Consider the following 19,978-nt stretch of genomic DNA (forward strand, 5'->3'; position numbering starts at 1 on the left):
CTCCTCAAATTTGTCACTTATCACTTTTGTTGCAAGGTCTTTCTACTAATGTGCTGCTAGTAAGTGCCTAAGTAAGTTACTGATCCAGGCGTTACAGCTCTGCTGGAGCTTTCTGCCAGTGGAAATATATGGGTTACTGCTTGGTCACACACATGTGGGGCTGGAACCTCCCTACCAATTCAGAAGCCTTGGGCGACCAGATGATACCTCTTGCAAATGTGATCTGCCTGTTTCCATTGGCCTTTTCCAAAAATACCTTGTTTTCAGAGCTGGCTCCCAGCCAATGAGTAGCAGCGTCCCGAGAGAAGAGGTTTGGCCCCAGCTCTGGTTTTTCAAATGTTATTTCAAAGGGTGCAATTCTGAGTCCTTCTGTATTTTGAGGCCTGTCTGAGAATTTCAGGGTATAAAATCCCATTTCTGATGGCTCAGATTTCAGCTTGCTCATCACAAGAGGCAGGTACAGGTTTGTGGACCCACAATTTCCCTGAGCAGAGAGTGCAATCCAAAAATTGTGGGAAGGAGAGAGCAAGTTAGAGATGGAAGAATGAAGAGGATGGCAGAACAGCAAGTAGTTCCTGATTAAATTTTACTGATCATTTAAAAAAAAAAAAAAAGTTTTTGATGTTTTATGTTAATGGGATTAGGGTTTCTAAAAGGTCAAAATATTTCAAATCCACATTTTAAAAACAGTTTTGGCAAACGGTAGCTGTAACACTGAAAAGCTGGTGGGGAATCTCAAAAAAAAATAAATTGAAGGGTTAGAAGAATCCTGCACAATAAGAACAGTATAATTTATTCATTATAAGGTAAGAACTGGAAAAAAAAAAAGCTTGATAAAAGACCATTTCCTTTTCTGTTTTTCAACACAAAAATTTGCTTTATTCACCATTATTGTCAAGGCAAGGAGGGAGGGTCACAGGGATCAACAACAAATTCTCACTGGTCACCTTATGAGCAAAGACAGAGGAGAGCTGAGTTTGGGGGAGCTTTGAACTTCCTCCAACACATCTCTCAGTCAGCCCACTCAGCCACAAAACACTGTAGCCTTGGAGATGCAAATCCCAGCTGTGGCTCTTGTGTGGGCATGCAGGTGGTTTGGGGGTCTGGGCTGGGCACTGGCATGGGCCACAACTGGGTGGGCAGTGTGGGGACAGGTAAAGCCTGCAAAAATCTTCCAAAAGGGGAGGACCCCACTGTCCCCAGGGTAAGAGCTAGTCCTGATTTTGAATTTTTTGCTTCTTTGTTTTATTAGAGGAACTTTTTCCTTTAAAACTGAGATTTGAAGAGGAAAAAAAGTAACTATATTCTGCATTCTGAAAGTAAAAATTAATCATTTTGGTTGAGGATAAAATATGAAAGTTCAACCTGAGTTATTTTTTGATGTCTGGATTGCTTAATTCAGCAGCCCACCTTTCCAAAAGCTCTCACTCAACTTACCATGATTTAGGATTCTCCTTTTCATATTTTTTCTGTTCTCTTTTGAGGGGTATCACCTTAAAACTGGTCCAAAAAACTGGTCCAAAAACCCTCTCAAGCGTTGCCTCATTTGTGCTGCACCTCACTGAGGTCAGCACCTTTGAAACAGCAGCTCCACTTTCTTATGCAGCAGACCAGCAGCAGCCCATCTCCGCAAGTTCTGGCACATATCCTGACTGGGCATTTCAGATCAACCTCAGGTTCACTAAGCAGGTCATGCTGCATCATGCCAGTCCAAGTCAGTACCAGGAGTGCTCTTCTTTCTGATCTGCATAAACAAGATTTCCCCAAAGCCAAGACACTATTGTACTCTCTTATGATCCATAGGAGGAAAAAAAAAAACAAAACAAAAAACAAAGTCTTTTCCCCAGGGATCCCACAACACATCTAAATAATAATTTTTAAAAGTTATTACAAAATATTCTACAGTGATGGCCAGTTAATGGGTGGATTCTAGAGGCACAAAGCTGATCTTGTTTTAATTTCATGCTGTGGTAGATTGATGGTCTGTCACATGGAGGGGAACGAAGGTGGTTCAAGCTCTACAACAGGGAATGGCTTCCAAGTGTGACTGGCAGCATGTGGAAAAGGTTCAGAGATGCCGGGAGAGTCACCTAGAGAAGAGCCGTACTGAGCCACCAGGCTGAAGACGCCAGTGCAGAAAGGCATAAACAAAGGGCAGGTTTAGGAAGAGCAGTTGGTATAGAAGGGCAGGGAGACCAGGAAAGAGAAGACTTTGCATGTGGAGATAAGGGACTAACAGTTGAGACTATCTAACCCTGTGGCATCAGGCACCTGATTTTAGGGGCCTACGTTTTAATTTTCTCACCTAGGTGAGTGCATTTCAAATCTGGAAGCTCCAGATGCTGAGACACACAGCCTTGCTACTCTTAGCCCCAGAATTAGTCTGGAGGCTTGGATGAACTACCCTTGATGAATTCAGCCAAGGGCTTTAGGATAAGACCCGAGAGAGGAAATGTATGGAGGTAGGAGGACAGATGGGCACGACAACAACAGAGTTTATCCCAACCCGAATGGTTCAGAAAACTAAAAAAACAACCAGGTCTGTATCAGGGAAAAGGCAGGACTAAAGCAGGGAAGTCCTGGGAGAAGATGAGGGTAAAAAAAGCAGCTACAGGAAAAAAAATAAATGTTTCCATGAAGCCAGGTCAGGAGGGGTGGGTAGCACAGGCAGTATTCTCAGAGCACAGGAAGACAAGAATTTGAGCCAACAACTGCCCAAAGGCTATTAGTGGCTGAGGAGGTACAAAGGAATTAAACTTTCCCTTGAAGACACACGTGCTCATGAGCATTTCTAGGATGCCTCTCCCAAACATTTGGGTACTTTCCTGAAATCCACAGGAGGATTTGTTTGTGTGCCCTCCTCTCTCCCCACAGCATGTAGCTGTGGTCTGGGGTGAGGATACACACCCGAGTGCATTTGCAGGGTCACTGCCCTGCACATCCCTGTGTGGCTCTGCTGCAGCCACAGCAGCTCAGCCTCGGTTGGCTACTGCACGAGGCAGGGATGGGGATGCACAGCCTGAAAATGTCTGTGTGCTGCCCAGGCACTGGGCATCCCTCATGGAAACCCACAGCCCACCCTGCCAGTCTATGGTGTAGGACCAGCAAAAAATGAATGGAGAGTGTTTAAGTTCTTCCCTTCCCTCCTCTTAGAGCTCCTTGGGTAGCAAAGAGAAAGAAAAAAGCAAATGAAGTGTGGTCTCAGGTATAATTATTTTCCTTCAAAGGATGGAATTAGTTTTTCATCTTGTAGTACAGCTTTTTAACAGAACGAGAGTCTTTTAACTGCTGTTTAAAGCCATAATAAAATGACTATTAGAGATCACTCAATTGCGAAAATCTTCTAACAAAACCCAGATTTTCTTAAATGAAAACTTTCACTGAAAGGCTCCTATTTCCAGTGGATCACCTAATAGGGCAGTAGCCTCGCTGCCCAAATGGTGCCACTGCATTTTGCTGTGCCTGCATGCAAGCACGTGCACTGCCATTGCACTTTACTTACAACTACCAGCACCACTTATTTCTCCAGCACAATAAAGCCAGAGACAAAGTCAGGATGCAACCTGTCAGTCCAGGACATGGCATAACCAGTTTTGATTTGGAAATGCTGAGCCACAGGAAAAATAATAATTAGAGGACGTGTTGAGAACACTTGCTCAGTGTAGACCTGCACTTCAAGTCATACCCTTAAAACAAAACCCCAAGTCCACATTTGATTTTGATTTTGGATATGGATTGACTCTCTGTCAAAGGCATAGAGCATCAAAGGGAGAGCATTTTCATTATGGTCCTTAAAGAGCAGCAGGAGTTGCATGGCTTCCTCAATGTGCCTGTATGGTTTCCATTAGGAATTACACAGGCATCTTGCGGTGGCTTCTGAAGTTCAGCACAATCAGTCCTGCTCAGTTCACAGGGGAAATGAGGCTGGAGGAGCACCCAATCCCAGAGTGCCCCATGGGGGATGAGTGAGGCAACGAGCCCCACTTTGTGCCACCAATGGAGTCTCATGTGATCTTTGAGATTGGAGGGATGCAATTGTGTGATGAACTTCAGTTCCATAAATAGTAGGAAATTTGGCCAAAATTACCTTTGGGGCAGTGTTTGCTCCACAAAAAGCCTTCAGAGAACTTCCCCCATGCTTTCTGAGGGCCTTTGCACAGAAGCATTTCTGCTCTGAACACAGGATCAAGCAACTGAACTGTGGATTAAAATGGTGCTAAGAAAAAAAAAAAAGTGAAAGATAAAAGAAAGTCACAGCAAAAAAAAAAAGTTCCCCCCCCCCCCAAATGCCACAGTTACTCCTTACAATCCAGTTCTGCACTTTTTTATCCAGTCAGTCCTAGTGACATCATGTTAATAGGGATTACAGAGTGGGTCCATGCAGAAGGGGCTCAGGAATGTCCTGATGGGTTCTCTAACTCTACAGCTAAGCTACACATCCCACACAAGCTCAGACCCCAGGGAACAAATTTTTAAATCAAAGCTTGGTCTTTTTTTTTTTTTTTTAAACAAGGGTTGTTGTGGGACAAGGGACTCCAGACATCCCTTTGCTGCACCAAATGGTGATGGCAGTAGCTGGGAGAGATGGAAACATTCCCTTTGCCCAGGGAGGTCCTGAGCAAGATCAGGATTAGGTGAAGAATCAGAAAATTCTGAACAAGCCTGTAAATAGGTTCTGTCTCTTCAGCTGATTCAATACAGAGACTGTATCTCCAGGAGCCTTGGGCTAAAAGAAAGGCTCTGGGCATGGGTGTCATACCAGGGGCAGAAGAACAGCAGGCTGGGCTGTGTCAGGCTACAGAGGAACTCAGGAGGCCTCTGGGTCTTATGTTTGAGCTCCCAGCTGCCCTATCCCTGCAGAGGCCCTCCTGTGGCAATTGATACTTATTATTGTCTGTAGCTTTCAAAGGGAGGCTCCTGCACCAGAACAAGCCTGAGGTGGCTCAGAGCTTTCTCAGCATTGGTGTGGCACTTCAGGACAGATCCAGTCACTGAGCAGGGAGCAGCTGTGTGAACTGCCTCCTGTCTCCCTTCCCAGACTTGAAAACCCAGTGCAACCCCAATGACTGGAAGGAAAGCAACTCCAAGGTTTGGGGACCTTTCTTGCAAGTGCAGCATTGCACCCATCCAAATAGAGCACAGAGAGGCAGCAGGAATGCTGCTGGTGGGAAGGGCTGAGCAGTCCTGGGCTCTGGCTCAGCATCCAGCACTGACTCCCAACTGCTTGGCCAGCATGGAGCAGCTTGGCTCACTGCCACAGCAGCCACTGGCATTGGGGAGCTCAGGGTTAAAAAGCTGCTGGCTCCAGAGTCAGTGGGAAAACAGAACAAGCAATTGCATGACTGACTTGCACATCTTGCCTTTCTTTGGGGGAAAACTAAAAGGCTTTCCAGCACTTGTGGTCTTTACAGACTTGTGAAAAGACAGGGAAAGGCTCTGTCACTCAGTCAAGTGATGTGTCAGCCAAAGAAATTCTCTCTCCAGCACATAAGCCACGCATGACAGAGTTTCTGGCTGTGCTTTTCCTGTGGGAAGGACCCAGTGTTGCTGGCAGGGCTGAGCTGCAGGGCAGGCATCAGAGGACATCCCTGCCCATGCCCTGAGGTTTGGATACCTTGTTCCACTCCCTCCCCAGAGCTCAGCTGACCCACACAGCTCTTACATCTCCGCGAGGACAATGAGCTGTGTCCCAGTCGGCAGAGGTACAGGGGGGTGGCCCATGCCATGCCTCTTTCCTGGTGACAGGGGCTTCAAGAGCTGCTGTGTGCAAGGCACCAATTCCCTTTTTGATTTTAATGAGGCCATTTTTCACCTTGAAGGCTCTGCTGCAAGGGACAAAAGCACATTGCTGTGGCTGAGCATGGTAGGACTGTGGCCCAGCACCAGCCCAGCACAGAGCTGGCTCCCACATGCTCTTCCCATGGGAGCATGACTAGAGGAGAGGCAGAGCTGGCACGTGGCAACAAGCAGGGCCCCAAGCCACCTGCAGTGGATGGCTGCAAAGGATACCTTTCCCGTTAACAAGTAGTTAAAAATGAAAGTGCTCTGGCTTTATTAGTAAACACTGTTTTCTGCTGCAGAAGTCCTTTTCCAAACACTAGTAAAGCATTTTGTGTAACCAGATTCACAGTGTCTTCTGATGCAGAACTCAGTTTATTTTTAGGTACTTCTCCAGGGTAAATCCTATTTCCATTGAAGCTTCATGCCAGCTTAGCTTTCACTCCAGGGAGTTAACAGTAACTGGCCGGTGGCCTTGTAAACAAACACATCGCTCTGCCTTGGCATTTCTTCTGTATTATCTTCAATTATAAGTCCCCTTCAATGTACAAATTATCTACAAAGCAGATGATGTACTTAATTTCAGCTTCTCCATTGCTGTTTGCCATTCCTAAAGGCATCTTTCTGTACTTCACTAGTGGATCCAGGGTCGTGGGGCTGGAGAAGTCCCAGGGCAGGCATGGCCATGGGGAGCAAAAGGGACAATTTAGGGTCAGTTTTTTCTTGTTTCTCTTTCTTTTTCTGATTTTACAGTTTTGAACCTGCAGCAATCAACATTTCTTTTTCAGAAAGCTTTACTTGGAGTCGATCATACTTTTGAGCCTTTTGACACGAAAATAGGTTTTAAGAAGATAAAATATGGGGTTTGGAAGGTCCAAGATAGTTGGGGTTTTTTTCCTTTTATATTACCTATAAACATTGCCCACTTAAACCCAAAAACACTCTACTATTCTCATAAATAGGTAGACTTTTCTACTTGCAATTGCATTTCCTTAACATGAAACAATGCAAGAAGGGCTTTTCTAGTTTTGATACGTCCCCACAATTTGATTTATGAAAGCATTTGGGAAGCCATATGCACAGATCGCATATGTACTCTCGCTCAGGGAGGCTAAAATTGGCTGGGTAACTAACTACCAGTGACAAATCCCAAACATATTTCACATACTTGGCCATTTAAGATTTGGAAAGGCAAACAAGCCGTGAGCTGGGCAGCTCACTCCACCTAAAGGAAGCAGGAGGCAGAAACCACGGCTCCTTATTAAACTAAAATAATAGCCAGAGTTAAAATAATAATAATAATAATAATAATAATAAAAATAAAATAATAATAATAATAATAGGAAAAAACAACAATAAAAAGTTTAAGTCTTTAATACCGATGCTCTAGGAGCACTGTCTGCAGACGTGAAGCTGCAGGAACTCAGAGAAACCCTCACTCACCCTGAGATCTCTGGTGGAAGGAAATTTGCAGATTTGGGGCAGTGCAAGGACATTTCTCCTCCCACGCTTTGCCAGTTGGCACTGACAGAACCCAGTGTGGGACATGTGATGGAGTATGGCAGGTCACAGATGATCCATGTTATGCAATGAAGGTGGGAAACTTGGCATATCCAAAGCATTTAACCTATTTGATCCCGATGCTGGCCCCACTGGTGTTACCTGAACTGGCAAATGCATGTGGAAAGGGATGTGGGGGAGCATTTCCACTAAGGATTTTTGTCACTGGGGTGCTGATGAGCAGTGTTGTGCTTGGAGGGTGACCACAGCCATCAAAAAGGGGAGATGGTCTGGGAAGGGAGCTCAAGGGGGATACTGCTTCCGGATGCTGCATTGCTGTCTTATGTGATTCCCTGTGCTGGCTGTTGGCATTTAATCGAGTTTCATCAAGATGAATTAATAAAATCTGGCTCATGTAAGAACAGAAAAGTTTGGATAGTAAAATCATAAAAGAGACTTTGAGGGATCCTTGGGACTTATAGGTCTTTCCAATAAGTCTTTATTCCCATAGGGAAATTCTTAAATTACTGCAGTGAAAATAACTCCCACAGTGTCCCTCCTGCAACCCTGAAGTCCCAATGGGGCTCCAGGATGACCCACCCTGCCTGTGACTCGTTCCCAGATGGCCCTTTCTCTTGGGGTGGCTGTGGGATGTGCTTTATGGGCAGCAGCACCAGGATGGGCCCTCAGCTCCCTTGGCACCTCACTGGCACCAAGTCCTGGCTTTGCAAATAGGAGAGAGACTGTGCTGCTCAGGCCTGCCTTGGCAAGAGGAACCTTGCTGCCATTCAGATGAAGCTGGATTCATCATCACTCACAGTCCCCCCAGAGGAAATTACTTTGTTAATAAAATACATAACAGGCGCAGGCTCAGGGTTGGTGACTGGGTGAGGGAGGAGGCAGTGTGGGGCCACTGGTGAGAGGAAGCACAGGGAGAAGGGGGGCTGCGAGCCCCAGCCTGGCTTCTGGCAGCACAGGATCTGGCATTAAAAGCAGAACATGATGGATGTAATCCTTGAAGGTTGCCGAGAGCCACGTTAAATGCTGAAGCCCTCCCATGGCCCTGCCAGCTCCCCTTGAGTCAGGAGCAAGGTTCTTGAGAGTTCAGGCACAGTTCCCCTGTCCACAGCCCAGGCTTCTCTAGGTGAGGAGAAATAAAAATAGCAGCCTCACCCATGCCCACCCAGGGGCATGATGACAACTGGTCAAAATCAACACAGACACTTTCAGTGAAGTTTTTTTTAAATACATTTATTAACCAATGTTAACACATTAAATGACTCTATATATTGCTAGTCAGAGCAGCTTACAAAATGCCAGAATGCATCATAAACTGGACAGCCACAATGAATAATTACAATGTGCATAGTGGCTAAGCTCAACACTTTAATATAGCTTTATGATTTGCAGAAAAATTATTTTTAAATCATGATTCCTAAAACAATCAATTGTAATTTTACCTAAAACTTATACAAAACCAGGCCACAATCTTTTTTTTTTTTGTTTTGTTTTTTTTCTTTAAAACACACAGTTTTCACGCTGTAGTAACTTGGAAATGTGCAACCGTGTCAACAGAGACAAAAAAGCCAAAGTAACACGAATCTTACTTTCATGCAGCTATCAGTTAAATATTACATATTCTGGAATGATTTTACACCAAAAATATTTCCACAATAACTTGCTTTCATAGGGGTGGATCGAAGTTTTGGAACTTGTAAAGTAATTGAACAAGATTGATTTTTAGTTGTGAAGTGTTTTACAGTCACAACACAGAGGCGACAAAAGTTAATTACACATTTATCAGGCAATAAGGTAGCTGTGGTAATACAAGTTACCATCTACTTACTATTTTTTCCAATCAACTTACCACTTAATTTCTGCAACATATTGGGCATTATTTGGCGGTATCTAGTCAATTAACTTATATCACCACTGTAAGTAAAAAAGGTCAGGATTTCAGTGGTAGTTCACAGAAGTCTTAGTAATATTTTCGTCTTTAAAATGACCCTGACAAATCCTAGAGAAAACTTTTTAAAAGGCTTTCCTCCTGATTCTTCAGCTTCCATCGTTCCATCATGTAATTGCTTTCAATAAATATCAAAGATCTAAATAAATATTTACAAATTATTCCTCTAACTTCTCAAAAAATAGCTGGATGATTAATGGGCATATGACTCAGTCTAAGACCAATCTTTGAAAGAAACTAAAATGTGGAGACACTTTAAAAGAAAAGCTATTTAAGTAAGCTTTACATCTATTTAAAAAATTGTCTCTGAACATGGATGCAATTCATATATCTATATATAAAACAAACAAAAAGAAAATAATTTTTCAACTATCGATCCATTCCTATTGGTAATGCTTCTTAATCCAGACATTCCGCAAAATACAGACTTTTTACAAATCACGGCATCTTTAATACAAGAAAATTAACATGCATTATTCTTCATTCTGAGTACAGTGATGGAGCTCATTATTAGGCAATGACCCATTACTACAAACATAACGGCTTCTGTGAAACTTAAGTGCTTTTTCTCCTTTTATTATCAAGTTATGATGGACCAGGTGACACCAGATCATAGGTGGTCAAATGACATTGGATTGGGGAGGCTGAAGGGGGCGCAGTAAAGTAATTTCTATGCCTCATAATTTCGAGTATGAATAAAGGTAGTTGGGTTTTTTTGTTGGTTTTTTTTTGGCTTTTCTTATTCTTGTTACAAGCACTCATGTTAGGACAAAGATGAAATGTGCAAACTTCAAAATTTAAATATTCATTTTTCTCTAAGATCCAGCTCAGTAAAAGATTACCCCAGTTCCCTGTGATTTTAAACTACAAGATCAAAGCTAATATTTTGTTATAAAAGTTATATATTGAAAAGAAATAATGAAAATAAAACACAGTTGGGAAATATTTAAGAAAAAATACGCAGGACTAGCACCTGCTGTGTCAACCCTGTTCCCTAAATTCAATCATGTACCCACTGGTATAACCAATAGATAATGCCTTTAAACAGTAAAATTAAGCTGAACAAAACCAGCTCAACAAGGTTAAGAAATAAATGTTACATCAAGGTAGTATGCTTCGTTTTTCTGAAACAGTTCTGTACTTCTTACATTCAGATCTAGTTTTTACATGTTCCTTTTGTTAAACTTGCATCATTTTTCTGTTTATAGATCTGCTGTTTTTAAAGATTAAAATCTCTGTAAAACCTAAAAATGTTTTAAAATTTGCTGAAAATGCAACAAATCCTCTAGTTTAAAATTATTTAAAGTAACCTGCTCCCACAGATGTTAAATTTATTTCGCCGCCAAAATTTTGGAGGAGCATCGAACAGAAGACTGAAATTACTTGTGCAAAATTTCTTTTACGAAAAGTGTTTAAAGGCTGGTGCAAAATGGGAAGCAAATTCTAAACAATTTTGGCTTCTTGGAAACAAAAACCGCTGTGTCTGAGAATAGCAATCATCGGGGTGGTGTTCTGGGGGAGGAATAACTCTTTCATCTTTTTCTGCGGCAGGTACGTTTGTGTTCAGCATGCCAGTGCTCCTGCTGACACTTGATGGAGCAGTAGGAAGTGTTCCAGCAGCAGTGGTACATGGCCTCCTCTTCACAGTTGTAGCACTGGAGAGAACAAATGAGATAGGATTACCACCCTGGCAGGATCCCTCCTCACCACCATTCTCACTCACATCCATGGATGCACCAGTACATGCAGAGCAGGGCCTCTCTTTTATTTATGCTTGGGGCATCCAGAGGCAGGAGGGCATTTTTCACACGTGCTGAGTGAAGCAGCAATCTTTAGCAAATCTGCACAACGCTTTCATGTTTACCAGAGACTGGATTATTGCTTTTCAAAAAGTCATCTCTCATTTAAGAAAACTCATCTCCCAGGATGATGGACTGACATTTTTCAGCCACACAGTGCAGGAAACATCTTTTACCCTATATTTGTGTAATAGAACCCTGATCTATGTCTTAAAAGCTACAATAAATCAACAGGCACTTCTGGCATGAATGCTTCTGTGCAAGCTTGAAAATTGGTGTTTCCGAGGTTTCTTTACAAGCCTGACCTGTCCAGAGGTTGCTGGGGAAGATCCTTTTCGGTTAGGAAAATCTCAAAAGTCACAACAATAACATCCCAGGAGACAAGAATAATTTGTTACTGAGTGGTTTGTTATAGCCCATTTAGGGTACGTCTGCAAGGAAGTCACTGTCACTGGGGTTTGCTGACTGCCAGACAGCATTGCAATCTCCTGAGAAGGAAACCTCGTGCTACATCAGTGCTACTGAGAAGATCAGAAAAGTGCCTTTTCCTCCAAGTCTTCCAGAAACCAGGGAAGGCCTGTTGGACACAGGATGGCTACCTGGGCTCTTGCCCCTTGTCATGCCTGCCAGGATGGCACAATACTCCTGAAAGAAAGATATTGCACAGCCCGTGGTTTATGCAGAATTACTTGGGTCTGGGGAGTGCTGCAGCAAAGAGGATTTCTACTTCAGAACACACAGAACACCTCCAGTATTCTGGGAAAGTTGGAAGAGCGACTTGAAAAACAACCCTGTGATCTCTGAGGAACTAAAAAAGGAAACACAACATGCTGGTCAACACTACGGGTGGTCATCAAGGAGGTACAGCACCCCACAGGCAATGTGCCCTGTGTTCCAGTGGGTTTACACCCCTTAGGAGAGTGCTGCAAAAGCATTAAGTGTCATTCTGACAAAATTCTATAAACTAGGGTGGCATTGCTGCTAAAGGTACCGTTCATACTCTGCATCCTTGAGAGCCAGGTTCTAATGACCTCAGATTTGTCTTTCTGACTCTGGTCTGCTCAAAATCAGAGTATCCTTAGGAATCCAGTCTGAAATGCTTATTGTATGATGGGGAACAGAGGGAGGGATATCACACAGTCTGTGGAGGCTGTTATCAAACCACAGAATAACACACAATTTACTTTTTATGTCCTGCCTAGCTACAGTGCTGTTAATAAAACAGAGAATTACAAAGCAAACAAACCAAACTGCCTTAAAGCAAAACAAAAAAAACACAACAACCCAATCTACTGAAAGACAGAACCAAGAAAGCCAACATTTACATTGGTTAAACTGACAGTCATTTATTTACATCAGCAATAAAGGGACTGCCATAGCTGCATGAGAAGGGAACCACTCCATTTTCTTTTTGTAATTTAGCTCCTGGGAAGTTTATTTGTGGAAATGTCTGCAAACAAGTGTCCTCTCGAGAGCTGTTTTCCTGGTTTTTCATGTTGCTGGCTGCCCACAAGCCTCTGGGAGACATTAGGATCATCTGCTGGAAAGGTGCAGGGAACAGCTGTGTCTCTCCATTATGTACAGCATGGGTCTCGGCCCAGAGACCAGCTTCACATCTGTTTGCTTGGAGAGATCAAAAAAAACCTAAGACAGGAGAGGACAACTGATCTGCGGGTCCTGCACTTCCCTTTACATATGCTGGCCATAAGTTTGGGATGTAAATCTCCACTTACAAAAGGAAAATAGTGTCATCTGTGCTGGTACCAGCACATGTGGCACAGGAGGCAAAATTCCAGCTGGCCTCAGGCCTCCTCTTTTCTTTGTATTTTCCTCTTTCTAAATATTATCAGTCACTTGGGGTTTTGTTTCAGACAGTACACATCACAGACAATGCTCATTCACTTAAAAACCACCTGTTGCGATTTAGAATAAATATCTGTATAAATAAATTTGAAAGAAACAAAAGTTGTCCATAGAAATTACTTATGCGCCAATTTAAATGAGGATTATACACAAATAAAAGAACTGGGAGAAACTAAAACAGAAACATTGTCAAGACCAGCACTCCAGCCTGTATTCTGGAGCCCATCAAGCTGCATAATCTCATGATTTTATCCCTCCCTTTAAATTTCTTCCTTTTGTTTGCTATTTACTTGAGGTATCTGTATATTAGACCCAGATTTTCTGGAGGTATAAAAATTAAATTGGGCTAAGCCAAGGGGATTGTGACCGGTTAGAGCAACAGGAAGTGTTGTTCTTTAACTATTCGTTAGTCTCCTGAGGGCTGTGAACGTATCTTCTCATGTCCCTGTGTACCACCAGCAAATTGATCCCTTCAGCCCATCTGGATTTTTTTTTTTAGACATGAGAAAAAGACAAATATAATGTGAATAATAGCAGCTGTATTCCCAAGCCTAGACATCTGCATTACACAAAACCAGAGGTCTCTGCTTCTAATTAAAAAGGAAAGCCACCAAAACTCATTTAGTACGTGTGTTAATTACATGAGATTTTGGTAAGGAGGTATCATTATAATAGCAGCATACAAGTGCAGTACTACACACCAGGGACTGTCATTAGTACCACTGAAGGAAAAGTCACCGGGGAGTTGTGTAATTGGACCAACTCCAGCCGCCTAAGGCTGTGTGTTGGCAGGCAAATCCATCAGCTTGAATGCAAAGGTCTTTATCCTTACCCTCCCTCTCCTGTCGCATGTAAACCAGCTGCCTGTATGATGCCTTCATTTAAGGTGGTGATTGACAGATAGTTCGAGGCCACAGAAATGGGCAAGGCTGTCAAATGCTATTTATATTTTTGATTGTCTTGCTTGGTAAGAAGCTTTATGTGCATGATAATAAAATGCAGTGATGTGGTACCAGGGCACTCTCTGATGAGGCTGAAGGATATGGTAAAGGACGTTGGAGCAGATGAAAGTAAGTCTAATCAGTCTCTTTTGTAAATTCTGCCTTCAAAAGCACTAAAAAGCAGTGAGAGCTAAGAGTCCAGACTCACAAACAAGTTACTGTGCCCAAGTCACTGCATGGTGGCAACAGTTCACATGTGGGCTCTTGACTTCTGACAGAAGAGAGCTAATTTGATGTATTCTATAGTGGGCAAAGGCAATTCAATTTCCCTCTCCAGAGCCACAGGCGAGCACACACATGCAGACACAGCAGCTTGTGACACACTGAACACAATAACTTGTTCAAGATGGAGACATAAATAACTTTTCTGGTCCACAGAGACAGGTAGACAGGGAGGAAATTTCTCATTGACAGAGACCCAAGCACTGCACCATCATAACACCCACAATAAAATCTATACGAGGAACAGAAATAAAGACTCTACAGGAGCTCTGGCATTTGAAGTAATTGTTCTCTTTCCAAAAACCAAACTTGTAACTGTGATAGTCAGTGACCCACTGTCTCGCCTGAGTATTTATTCTGCTCTTCTCCAGAGCAGAGTTTTCCCTGCAGGGACCATGGTTTCATGTGTAAGCACAGGAACTAATGAGGCTGAGAAGCAGCAAACAGCCTTTTACAGCAGAAGGCAAACCAGGCTGTCCCTCGGCTCAATCTGCCACCTCGTGGAGGCTCCTGCTCCTTCCCAGCCCCACCTGGCCAAGGCAGCATTCCAATCTTGTGCCCACCCCTCTTGTGTTTTATAGACAGCTGTCACAGTGCAGTGTAACTTTCTGAATGACGGATTTCATTCCCTTGTTCTCTGAAAACTAGAAAAGAAATAGCAAAGTCTGTGTGTGTGCCAGGCTCACAGCTCCTCAGCATAGCGATTTCCACCTGCACTCTGCTCCTGGCTGGCAGCACAGTATTACAGGGAGAACATACTTCTGGCTTGAAAAGAAAACACGAGACACAATCCAAAAAAACGAGAGAAAAGTTTGTGGCATGTAATAGAATGGTAAGTTGGATGTCTATTTTCACTTTCCTAAAGGGCGTACCAACATGGGTTTTTTGTAGTTGATGCTACAGATTTAGCTTAACAACAGAACAAGGGAGCAAAATATATTTCAGAATGTCATGTCTTAAATACAAAAGAACATAAAAGAGCTGCAGAAAAACCGAGAAGAGGAAAAAGCCAAAAGGATATCACTACCAGCCTTATTAACAGGGGAATCCAAATTGATGCAGCCAGATATTGTACCCTCTGGGGTCTTGAGATCAAAGGAGTGTGAACATAAAGCAAAACATGTTTTACATGGAGTAAAACTGCATTTAGAAAAAAATATTTTGATACTAACATCTGACTGGGCTTGAGTAGACAGTGCTGTTAACACCACCAAATTAGGATGGAAAGTAATCAGAGCATAAAGTTTAAATTTGGAGAAAATTTGAAAGTAATAATATGAAGGAGAGGGCCTGACAGCTGAAAGACCAGTGAAAGAGTAGTGCAGTTAAAAGTAAGGAAGAAAACACCTTCAATTGGCCTGCAGTATGCATTATACACTTCCACTTATTCTCTTGTGATAAATTTTTGACACTTACCCACTGCTTCTTCTTGGTCTGGGAAATCAGTTGCTTGTGCTGGCCTGCTAGCTTTTTAATTTCTTCTAAAAATTCTTCTTTGCACTTCTCCTTTACCTGCTTACATTTTCTGTCCATCTCTCCTTGTGCATTGGCCACAGCTTTATTTACAGCTTGCCTTTTCTCTTCTTCCATCTCTGTACGCAGCTGCCATAAGAAAGTCAGCAAAACGAGTCAAGGGACAGCTATTGGAATAAAAGTCTCTTCTTTAAACCTCTACTCTTTAAAACTCTATTACTGTTGTGCATAGAGATCAGATAATTAGGGATTTCTTCTACTTAGAAAACAAGAAGTGCTCTTTTAAGAGTTATAACAATCTCAGAAATGTTCAAAATAAAAACGTAACTGTATTTCTATTCTGCTAGGCATCTACAAAACTAGTTAAATAGGTTCTATGTATATTTTGTCAATGATCAGTTTACAAGTTTATCAATTTGTCTTACAAAAAGATTTCATCTTTTCCAAATCTACAATTGCATGTATATCTACAGCAAGGGCACAATGGAAAATACAAAATAGAACATCTCTGAGTTCAGTAAGAGGTACCTTTTAGTATTCATTGTTAATGATCCTTTGCCCTTGCTCAGGTATCTAAAAGCTTGGTGTCTTAAGTCTACAGGGTAAACACTTAAACTCCCTAGGTTCATTCCACACTCCTTCATTTAGAAGGAAATTCATCTTAAGACAGGTACTTAAGAGAGGTCAGACAAATCATCTTCTAAATCATCCTACTCTCTCCAGCCAAAGGTGATCAGGTCAGGCTTAGACACTGAATTTTAAAAAGGTTATTATTAGTTAAGAAAATTTGAACAAATTTCAGTGATCCCATTCAATCTTTAGGTTAGAAGACTGACCAAAGAAGAATTACTTATGAATAACAGTTAAACAATGCCATTGTTTAGAATCACACTTGACAATGGAGACAAAGGCTTTGGAAACAGATACTCGTGAATGGACAATTAGTTTCAGTTTTGGATCACAAACTGATTTCACCGGAAAAGAATAAAAAAAAGCAGGAGTTTTCTGTTCAAAGTAGGTCTGTTGGTATAGAAATGGTCTAAAAAGCAATAATGGAGACTATTTTTATGTGGTCTCTTTGGAAAAGATTTTTTTCATCTCCTTACAGCTGTTTGTCACAAAAATAGAAAAGAATGTGAAAAAAATCTACACTTCTCCTCTCCTCAAAACAGTGTAGGTGGTATTTGACAAGTGTTACCTTTTCCACTGCCTCTCGCACAACTCTTTCAGTTTCTCTTTTGTGATCAGCTTTCATCCTGTCCTTGAAATCATTAAAGATTTTGGTGTATTTGTCATGGCACATGTTCTGACACACTCCGTCGTTACTGGTCTGGGTGCTCCGATGCAGCATTTTTGGAGAAGAGGCACTTAACTTCTTAGTCTGAGTTGAGACTGAAACTTTTTCAATGGGCTGAGGCATTGTGGGAATTTCCTGGCTTGAACTTACTGCTTCAGTTTCAGGTTCTGGCTCCTACAGAGGAAGAACAAACTTGTTAATACAGATATCAAAATAGACAAGTCAACTTGTTAACTATACAGTTCCCCCTGAGACAAAATATCTCATGACTAATGCCAGAGCAATTAATGTGAAAGGTGTCTGTTAAAGACCTTTACTGCTAATGGGATGTGGGATCCCCAAGGAAAACCAACATGACAGTGGATAGGCTCTTTTGTCAGGCTCTCCAAAAGGAAGCACACAAATGGCATCATTATGCCACACTCATCAGCTTCACTTCCCGAAAAGTACAACAAACCTCAGAGGGTTTGTTGAATCACTGCAGATCCCTTGACGTTACTAAAGGTTTGCTGTAGATAATTTTTCCCCCTACCATTCTGCCTGAAGAGACTGTAGCTGCCTGGCCAAGGTGCCTGAATTGTTTTGGCAAACTTTGGGCTTACTCTGGCCCAACAGGCTCCACTGGAGTCTATAATATTCCACTGATTCCATAGAACTGCTGCAAAGATTGATTAGTACTTCAAAGGTGCTTTGAAGATGAAAGGCTAATGAGCGTCTGCGTCTTGCTTCCAATAATACAGAACTAGACTTGGATGACCACAGAAGCTTTATATAATTACACAATTATCAAGAAAAAAGTCATAGTTACTGTATGTACTGTACTGAATTTAGCTGCCTGTGTTATTACACTGGAACACCAATTCCTCCTGCTCTGTAGAACAGATCAAAGTTATATTCCTGAAAACTCTTATTGATATTTGAAGTGTCTGAAGACACAAACAATAATTTTTTATTTTTTACCTTAGATGTTTTAAGGCTCATTTTACAGTGCAGAGACAAAGCACACAGTCCTTGTAACATCAGCCTTGCTCAGAACTGGATTTTGTGCCTGTCTGTGTGATGGGGCACTGCTCACACAAATCAAAAGACTGACTGTGTATCCCCTTTTGCAATCAATCACTCTCTAAGAGATAACTGTGATTGACTTCTGGATCACTGACCAAATATGAGCAGAGCTAAGAAGGCAAATGTTAAGACAATAAATAAAAGAAGCAAATTACTGCATTTGCTTGTCAGAAAACACAATAAAAATGACAAGACATCCTAAACTGTTTGCTGCAGGGAACAGCACAAACTGTGTGTCGCTGCCTCCAGCAATGAAGGTGCCTCCTGTGGGATCAGACACAATGGGGAGGCCGGTGCCCAGGCATTAGGAACGGTCATGCCTGTATTTCAGCCACCAGCACCATCCTAGAGAATTCTGCTGCTAAAATACCCGAACCCTCCTCTGTAATGGCATCCTGAGTCCTCTTGCAAGGACTGGGGCACATGGGCACATTTTTCTTAGTGTTCAACACGCAGCGGGAACAAGGCCAGGAAAAAAGTCCTTGGCAGTTCGGAAGCAGATTTATGGCTCTCTCTGTAACTGCCCCCTTGTGTACATGTGCAATAATGCAGCCCTTGGTTACCGGATCCTTCCGTGTGCACGTGGGATAAACAAGGAAGTTCCACAGACAAAGGAGGATATGATATTTCATAAACTTAACAGTCTAATTCTTTGCTGTCTATAGACTTACTAAGTAGCCTGAGTTTGTCATGAAAGAAAGGAACGCTGTAAGCTGACTTGATTTATTCACGATACAGAATATTCCCATGATGACACAAGTGGCTTGTGTGTGCAAGGCACAATTATGTTTGTTAGCAAGGAGGACCAAGCTATGGGGCAGGAACTTACAAGATTAATACTGTAAAACCAGTAAAAGGTGATTGAAATTGAAGGAGTGCTTATTAAATTTTTTTGTAGGATTTTTTGTACTTTGCTATCTCTACAAACATCTTAATTGAGGTTACTTACTTCTTTCTTGAGTTCCATACTCTGGTTACGTCGTCCTTTCTTTGCTCTTGGTTCCTGAGTAACCTTCAGCTGTGAACATTAAGAAAAGCATATTGAAGCAATCAAAAAACCAGTTCATATAAGTGGCATTCACTGTAACATGACCAGCACGCCTTTTATTTGTGATTATTTACAATTATTTAATGTATCTGATAAAAAGTTGAATACTGTTCTTAAATGAGAAGCGCACACAATAAACTTTCCACATTATCACTGATGACTGATTATATGAAGGAACAAAATTCATGAACATGTTCTAACATTCAATATGCATTTGATAAAATACTCTTAATCATTCCTTCCTTCATTTAACACACAAGCTCAAACACTTGTTTTCTGAAATATTCTGATATCGGTGACCCATAATTAGACATCAGATCTTGTCCAATGAGAGAAAACAGCAATGATTATAAAGGGAATGTAAATATGGTAAGACTAGGCAGACTTGATTATAACTGGAGGGGTACAGAACTTCATGCTTTAGAATAAATGTTCCTGTATCCAGGAAAACAGCAAAATAGTTATAAGGATTAACCAAGTAAAAGATGGATGGAAGTAAAAGCTGAGATGGAACAAATAATATGCAAATGGGCACAGACCCTATGACTGACACTTCAAAAAAAAAAAAGGGAAGATGCCACTGTTATCTTTTATGTGTGACCATTTTCCTGTTTCATCACACACAGTTGCATGACTGCACACAAGACATTAATTACAAGGGCTATAAAGGGTTAGCTAAGCAAACCAGGCTAAAAAAACCCTAAATCCACTTTGAGAAGGAGCATCCCCTTAAACAACTGTAGTTTTATAAGCCTTAAGTTTTCAGCTCCAAATTGGGTGAAAGACCTGTCTGACAAAAGGACAAAGGAAGAGGGTCAAAACATGCTGATTTTTTTTAAATACAGACTTAAAGAGAGGATAGTGGTTTTAAATAAGGAAAGATGTTGCTAGGCTGCCAAAAATACAGAGAAGCATCCTGCAAGCTATGAAAATCTTACTGCCAAGTCAGTAATAGTGAATATATAA

General features: G+C 41.8%; 1 protein-coding gene across 4 annotated transcripts in view; it reads right to left on the bottom strand.

Annotated features, from left to right (window-relative positions):
* Positions 1-8,508: 8,508 nt before the first annotated feature.
* Positions 8,509-19,978, bottom strand: part of ZMYND11 (zinc finger MYND-type containing 11) — a 105,313-nt gene continuing 93,843 nt past the window's right edge. For all 4 annotated transcript variants that reach the window (XM_032680427.1, XM_032680445.1, XM_032680454.1 and 1 more), the window contains 4 exons: positions 18,914-18,982; positions 16,801-17,073; positions 15,546-15,731; positions 8,509-10,899 (listed from right to left, as the gene is read on the bottom strand). In XM_032680427.1, the coding sequence (XP_032536318.1) occupies positions 10,777-10,899; positions 15,546-15,731; positions 16,801-17,073; positions 18,914-18,982 (651 nt within the window). In that variant the 3' untranslated portion in view covers positions 8,509-10,776. The remainder of the gene's footprint in view (positions 10,900-15,545; positions 15,732-16,800; positions 17,074-18,913; positions 18,983-19,978) is intronic.

This window comes from Chiroxiphia lanceolata, chromosome 1 (assembly GCF_009829145.1).
Source record: "Chiroxiphia lanceolata isolate bChiLan1 chromosome 1, bChiLan1.pri, whole genome shotgun sequence".
NCBI lineage: Eukaryota > Metazoa > Chordata > Aves > Passeriformes > Pipridae > Chiroxiphia > Chiroxiphia lanceolata.